The sequence below is a fragment of the Argopecten irradians genome, chromosome 6 (genome assembly GCF_041381155.1).
Source record: "Argopecten irradians isolate NY chromosome 6, Ai_NY, whole genome shotgun sequence".
NCBI classification, from domain to species: Eukaryota; Metazoa; Mollusca; class Bivalvia; order Pectinida; family Pectinidae; genus Argopecten; species Argopecten irradians.
Window position 1 is genome coordinate 19,796,758 of NC_091139.1, and position 8,409 is coordinate 19,805,166.

Sequence of the window (8,409 nt, forward strand, 5' to 3'; positions counted from 1 at the left end):
AAAATAATGCTTGCACATTACAATATTTGATACACACAATATTGAATTACGGCAATGTGTGAATTAGATGTTTCAAAAACTCGCTCTGTGGACAAATACCAGCACGATTTGCTCATATTAGCCAGAAGGAAAACGTAAACAAACACATGTGCGCTTACGCTAGGTACCTGGATCACCACGTGCAGGACGTGTAGACATAAGTCACGTGGTACGATTCGGAATGCCGACAAAAGCCGAAGGTACTGAACATGGCGGTGATTGAAGGCGCTATATTCAAAACCAGGAATATATGATCCCTAGATTTCAGCGCTCTTATAGGCCGACATATTCTTTTGGGGAGCTTAATCAATAAGTTACATGTGCATGTTCAAATATCAAATGTTTAAGCAATGTATCATTACAGTGAAAATTACCAGAAATACAACTTTAAATTGACTTACGTGATGTTCAGCCCCGTATAGCAAATTTTGTTCTAAACAAAATGTTGATTCACGATAAATTGAAATGAAAGTTCAACTGACCCAAGAATTCAAAATGAATCAAGGCTACATCCATTTCTATCTTCAGAGTACAAAATCTATTTTTTGTCAATAAATTGAACCAACACTAATGAATAATTCATCAGAATTGTATTTCAGGTAAACATTTTTATCATTGGCACTACATAAAATAAAGATGGTGTCTAAAATATGCATCAATAGCTCAATAAACTTGTCTTATATTGAATAGTATCGAAATGCTAAAGTAAATAGTTTCATACATCCGATATAATAATTTGTTGTAAAAAAGTATAGAACAAATCAACATTTCTAATAGTAGACTAGTTGCCATTAAATGGTACACAGATGTAAAACAATTTTAATAATTCATATGCACTATTGTCATTATTCGCAAATTAAAACATGTAAATAAAGTTTGTTTAACAAGTGGTGGAGATATATGTAAATGTAGGACAATAGATTAAATTAAAAGAATCCCTATATCAGAATTAAAAAACAAATAATCAGACTCATGGTTTATAACCTTAAAGGGCCTCTCGTACTAGATAGATTCTTAGTCTTTAAAAAAAATCTGTTTCAAAATTGGTACCAGGAATCTGTCCCCCAAGCGAAGAATTATGAAATTTAAACCTTTTAGCACCATAATGAAATCAAGATTGTGTCTAAATATTTATTAAATTGGCCTTAAGCATGTCTTAAAACGAAAAACACTGAGTTATAAAAATGTACAATGTAAAATGAGATTAGTATCAAAGTGTTCAATACAGGTTACATTGCATCCAAGGTCGTAACCGCAATATAAAATAATATGTATATTCATATATTCCTAACAAATAAACAGACAATGCAATCTGATTAAAATACAGATCCTTATATTATCACTACGTTTGATAAGAGGATCTGAGAAAATCCCATTAGGGGTCATGTCCAGGTGACCTTTGGAAATGGCCAATCAAATTGCTACTTGCAAAATTTTGACAGTGAATTTCAGGGACGAAATAGTTTGAAAAAACTGTCAGAATTATTTTGGTTTACGTAGTCATCTCGCCCAAAGACCACAATAAAGCTAATTGTTTATGTATACTGGGACGAAATTTCGTTTTCGATGGATGTGACAGGTGTAGAAAATGTATTCTATATGAAGACCACGTGGTATAAAGGTCATCTGGACGTGACCTCCTATGAGATATTGTCAGATCCTTTGTATAACGGAGTGGTTATAAGGATCTGTATTTTAATCAGATTGACAGACAATGACGAAAAAAGTAAATATCAAAATCTAATAATATGGTGATTCTTACAAGCTACGCGTTTGTACTTTGAACAAAGCTGCACGCTCATGGCTAACATTGTATTTATGATATTATAATGTCTGTGCTAAATGTTCTCCATTAATATCACCAGAAGAAGTACTAGTTCATCTTCTGATAAAATGAAGATAACTAGAATTAAATTGTATTGACCTCAGTTTTCATCTTATGACAAACAAACCCATTTAACATTGGGCCAAACTTCTCCAATCTTCCATCAAACATTTTGTTTTGGAATTACATCTTTATTAGAATTACCAAAACGTAATTTTTAATTTCTTTCTTATGTTGATGTAATAAAATCCTTAATAAAACTTCTAAAATCTACATTAAACTTACAATGTTAGTGGCTAATATGGATAAAGACACCAAAAATCACAAGTACATTAAAATTCCTTTGGCCTTATTATATCAATCTTTATACCTCAACAAGTTAAAATGGCCAAACTTGAATACAGGATGATAATTGATTAGATGAGTTGTGTTATAGACAGAATGTGCTGTGCGGAACCCTTCATGTATCATTAACAGGGGCCACCTTGCCTCCTCTCTTCCTCAGACATGAGACTACTCTCCTTAAAAAACCGCGTTTCTTGGTACGGCAGTGGTTCTTGTTGTCATTGACATTGTCCTCGCTCTCAACTGTAATTTAAACGGTAGATTTTAAGTATTAAAACTGTCAAAATGTCAGAATAGGCCAAAAATACTTTAAAGCGCAACGTTCTTTAGTGTAATAATGCAAAGAAGCATTATTTCCAAAATTATACTCAATACCAAAAATACATTTTACGAACAACCAAAACGTTCTCGAGTTAGATATACGCATTCAAAGTACACTATTCGTAATGCTTTAAATTTTATTTACTTGATACCATAATTATTAGTTAATTACCTTGAGCTGTACAACATAACAGTCCGTGAAAAGGGAACCTCAACTTAAGCGAACCGTTAGATCTTCTTCTCTGAATTACAAAAGTAAAACATTCGAAGGGTTTCTGAATTTAATGGTAATTTCACCAAATATTTAATAAAGAACTGTTGAAAAAACATTTATGTTATTTCCAAAAATATCTCGTGTCAATACCAGTATTAGTATTACATTGTTTCTTACTTGATTTAAGTGTACTTGAATATCAGGTGACAAAAAAAAAAAAAAAAAAACATGTTTGGGACTAAAATAATGAATAGGGTCTTTTGAGTTAAGAGTTATAATATTATCTCTATTTAAATAAAAACTGAATTTCTAATATCAAAGCAAAATGTTTTGAAATACTTACATTGAATAAAAATCCGAAGAGACTCCGAGATGATGATTTCGCAGTGACAGCAGTCTCGTCCACGTCTGTAAATGATATTAGAGAAAGAGCTTGTAAACAATTATGCTGACTTTTGAATAGTTTTGGATTTTTCTGGGTACTTTTTACCCATTAAAACTTTGATTATTAAAAGATAGCTAAATTTAAACTTAATAAGAAGATTGATTTTTTTAGTTCGAAATAAGTTAAATAGCCTATAACTCTGCTACGACTATAATAAGCATAAATTTCCGGCAGAAATAGATAAGCTATTAATGATTTAGTAATTTGTCAGTACAACACAACCTCTTTACTATTCTACAGTTAAAATGTTGATGAATCATAATAAACCGGGATTACATTGCTTACCCAAACTCTCTTTGGTGTCAGTAACATCTTTCTCGACAATGACAGTTGGTGCTTGCTGACTAATACTACCATCTTCGTCTTTGAGGAACTCTTTCTCTGCCTCCTTTACAATGTCGACTGTTCCAATCCTCTGATTTTCATTTCTTTCATTTTGGCATAGTTCGTTCTCCATTTCTTTCTTGGTCTTTTTACAATAAGAGACTGGTGAAATTGACTGCCTGACGTCTTTGTACATTTCGTTTTCGTTGTCTTGCATCAAAATCATCGCTGCTGTTTCGTCAGCCATTTCCATGAGGGATGCATCAAGAAAGTCATTTATATGATTATTAACTTTGTCTTTACTTGATGATGGATCTGCATTTTCTTTATTGCTCGCAGCACCAGACTGACCAGGTGTTTGGTTTGAAATGCTCTCATTGCCAATGGCATATGCTGCTGTGTCTGTAGCTGTATCGCTTTCTGTAGGATCATATCTGAGGTCTGTTATTGGTACTCTTCTTAGTCCATCGGGTTCCTCCCTAACCACAGGGACGTGGTTAATGTATTGGTCAACCATTGCCTTCCTGTACTGCTTAGTCAATAGGAAACGTCTTAAATCCAAATCCTCGAAATCCACATCTGGGAGCTTCTTGTTGACAATGGGTTGTGAGCTTGTTCTTGACATCTGAGGTTTTTGTATATTATCCATTTGCTTTTTCAAACAAGGCAGGGACTTTGAAGATGAGAATTCTTTCTTTTTTGGTTTCTTATCCTTATTGTCAAAATCAGGCAGAGGAGTTTGTTCGTCTTCAAACTCGCCTAAAGTTTCATCTTCTTCAATTAGGTCGCTTATCGATTGGTCCACTAGGCGGTTCAGGAAACCAGACACTTGGTCTTCTGAACCCAGAGCAGGGTCATCATCGACACCACAATCCATGGTAAACTGTAAAAAATATAACAAGTCTTAGATACTTATGGAAATGTCAGATAAATGTTGTTTTTAGGTCACCTGACCAGTGACCATAGGTCACGAAAACCTATTGTGATAGTCTTATGTCCGTCGTCTATCATCGTCCGTTAACATTTTCACGATAACTTCAGTATGCATCGAGCTTAATGAAACTTTGTATGTAGACTTACATTGGATATATCTCAGAAGACTTTGAAAATTGGCTTGATTCGACTCTAAGTTACAAAGTTATTGCCCTTTGCAATAATAACTATTAATGGAACTTGTGAACATGATAACTTGTGTAAAGTTAGCTAGCAAAACAACAATTATGAAAGATGTTCTTATTCCATCGTGACTTAAACAGGGAGAATGGTGCGAGTACGATGAAATAATCACATCGATTATACAACGACAATACATTTCTATCCATTTCAAAGATATTTGTACAGACGTAAAACCCAGTCTATACAGTGTATATAATATTTATCAAACTCTATTCCTCTGCGCCCATGGAATTTTCTCGCCAAATTTGGATACAGTTATATTAGTGTCTGCCCTTTTTTAGCTTTCACTACAATCCATACATAATTCTGTGAATAGAAGCGATTTAAAGGATTTATCTGTCGTGTTTTAGAGTGGGAATTAACTGATATGTGGCAGCGATTCAAAAACAGGTCTGACTTCTTTGACTTTAACATTTATTCTCAACTTTTTCATGTACAAAACTATTTCCGATACATGCTTGATGGTCAATAAAATAGATTACAGGTAGATCTGTGGTAGAGCATTATACTAGTGTTCGGAGGTCCGGGATACGAATCCCGGTCTGGCTGCTACTTTGTCTCTTCTCCTGTTACTAAATTGGTGACCAACTAAAACAATCACGGTGGTGGTACATGTATTTTGTATAAGGGTCGCGTATGAGGGAGGGTGGGATGAGTGTAGTAGGATTCGACTACGTTGAATCGTCGAACGTCAGTGATCAGGTAGCTCAGCGGTGACCAAGTAGCTCAGCGGTAAATGGGCATTCTGCTTGTGTTCCGAGGTTCCGGGTTCGAACCCCGTCAGGCCGCTACTTACACATATATAACACACAGGGATATGAGAATTAGTTACAGATTATATAATCAGGGACCCACCAGAATGCCCTATGACCATTTTAGACGTTTTATGGGCACAGATTATACTGAAACGGCCGGGTTTACATAATTTACGCGTGCTCCATTATTATTATACCCTCATAACCTCAACAAAATAAAAATATCTATTCTTTCTGTATATGAGAAGGGTGGAAAGCTCTTCACATCTTCATAAAAACGGTTACTACCGTTGGAAAGAACGATAATTTTCCTTTCAAAATCATCCTACGCATTTATACAAAGTGCCGTCACCAAGACGATTGAAGTCCCATTTACACAAACATTACTCCAGATTCTTGAAACTCGTCTATTAATCAAAATTCATGATGTCTTTTGCCGATATATTACATGAGAGAGGCCTCGGCTGCAATCTCATTGGCATTAAAATAAGAAGCTCAGACTTTTCAATGATGGTATTGGTGTAAATTAAACGTAAGTAACTTTTGTAACTGAAGAAAAACTAGGTTTATCACCTCCGTGAAGTTGATTCCTAGTTCCTTATTATAAGCAATGGGTCCTATATGAATAACTAAAAAGTCAAATAGATCGTAGGCCTAGTGGTGCATAATAATGCATTTTGAATAATTCTTGATGTTAATTAATAGTTAGAAATCGAATAAGTAATCTGGGAATCGAATAAGTAATCAGGGAAGCGATTAGTAATGGAATAAGTAATCTGGGAATCGAATAAGTAATCAGGGAAGCGATTAGTAATGGAATAAGTAATCAGGGAAGCGATTAGTAATGGAATAAGTAATCTGGGAATCGAATAAGTAATCAGGGAAGCGATTAGTAATGGAATAAGTAATCAGGGAAGCGATTAGTAATGGAATAAGTAATCTGGGAATCGAATAAGTAATCAGGGAAGCGATTAGTAATGGAATAAGTAATCAGGGAATCGAATAAGAAATGGGCCCGTAATTGATATTTTTTTAAAAGGTCAAATAGATCATTGTGGTTCATAATACTGCATTTTGAACCATTTTTTATGCTTAATCAGGAAAGCGATTAAGTAATGTAATGTAATAAGGAAATAGAAATCAACTTCAAGGAACTACTCTAATTCGGTTACTCTTGTTCTTGATAGAGAAAATAACGTTGTTATCATTTACTGTTACCAGCGGTGGAGCAAGCTTAACGTCATTGTACCGAAATTGATAATGTACCCAAATTGATACCACAATTGAAAAAAAAAATACCTAAAACATTTGTTTTGTTAAAGTTTACCTCATTTCTCAGTGGTGATACCATATAGATGCATCATTTATTGATAATTACGCTTCGTTTTATGTATCTATTTCTGTTATTTTCTCTGAAAGATAACATTGAAATTGATAACTCTGTCTGAAACGTGTTAATCCTTAGAAATGTGGCCGTGCGACAATTACTATTTGTACTATAGTTATGTTTTTTTCCAAAGAGTAAGGGCTCCTCAAAGAAAATCTTATTAAATAATGAAATTTAAGATATAAACACTTAACAGAAATACATAAAATATAGTTGCTGCACATTATTTTTTTATTTAATCACCTGCAAATTGCTCTTTGTATAGCGTTATTTCTCCATCTTGAATTTTACTAAAACTGTTAATAAGCTTAGATTCAAGTATCTTGTATCTTGATTTATTCAGTTTGTAGTTTTTTTACATTGATTTTTTTTTTTACAATCATTAAAAATAATTGATCGTGTTCTTTTGACATATATACACCACATTGGAACTTTATAGGCTTAGGTGAATGCCATTGAAAACTTAATTTAAATCATTGAAATATCACACAAATCATTACGTAGTGTTACGGGTGTACTAAATTAGCGCAGGTACTGTTGTGAAAACACTTGTTCAATTTTTACAATAAAATGTATAACCGTATTTAATTAAGTATAACTCAGTATAATACACACAACTACATCCCCTTTATAAAGTAAAATTATAAAAATGTATCTGCAGGCCTATTGATTTTTCTTAATTTTATACATTTTTCCTTGCTGGGTATCAATTTGGGTACACATCATCTGACAATACTAAAAATCTCGACAATCGTTCTAACAGTAAAAAAAATTATCGACAATCAAACAAAACAGTCAAAAAAATTTGTATGCTCTTTTTGAAAAATAACAAAAAAGTGAAGCACACCAAGCAACAAATGTCATATAAGAAAAATTTACGTGTATTGGTATAAGTCGAGTTACTGTGACGTAATCATGAAGGATCAAAAGTAACACGATGGCAGAAAAGAATCAGAAAACAGATAACAGTCACGTTAGCTGCGAGAAAGATTAGAAAACTTAGAAACCATTGTGAAGTAAGAAAACACTTACCTTTTGTAGTAATAAAATCAGACAATCAATTAGTCTAGTAATCAAAATATTTTCGCAAATAGATCAAATATTGGTACAGGAAATTCGCACTGTTGCCACGCGTCAACTTCCAGACGACAATAGAAAGGGGGATAACTCTAATGTACTTTGAAACAGGTTCGATAACCCACGATTAAGACTATTTTGAGAAAAAATATTTTAGAATTCGCATCTGCATATACAGCAGTGTTTCGGTTATTAATAATCATATATAGCAACGTTTAACCTTGCCTCCTCTTAGGTATTAAATCTTAGAATTTCCACGGTCTAGTGAATTTATTCAAGAATTTAATCGGCATGATTGTCTCTTGGACGTTTTTTTTCAATATTTCTAACATGCTATATTTTCCATTTCATGTGCCTGGGGTTGACCAAGAGACCACAAACCTGAATAATAAGATACATTCATGTGATTAGATAGTATTTTTATATAAGTATGCAAATAACTTGTAACAGAATAAACAATCAATCAAATTATATATGAGTATATAGTATATGACTGTTTAT

General features: G+C 33.3%; 1 protein-coding gene across 1 annotated transcript; it reads right to left on the reverse strand.

The window, feature by feature from the left end:
* Window positions 1-612: 612 nt before the first annotated feature.
* LOC138325260 (uncharacterized) lies at window positions 613-7,984 on the reverse strand. The gene is made up of 5 exons (XM_069270789.1): window positions 7,864-7,984; window positions 3,475-4,396; window positions 3,088-3,152; window positions 2,703-2,772; window positions 613-2,452 (listed from the first exon to the last, which is right to left on the reverse strand). Exons 2-5 carry the CDS (start codon window positions 4,388-4,390, stop codon window positions 2,325-2,327), a joined length of 1,179 nt encoding a protein of 392 aa, XP_069126890.1. The 5' UTR covers window positions 4,391-4,396; window positions 7,864-7,984; the 3' UTR covers window positions 613-2,324.
* Between the last annotated feature and the right edge of the window lie 425 nt (window positions 7,985-8,409).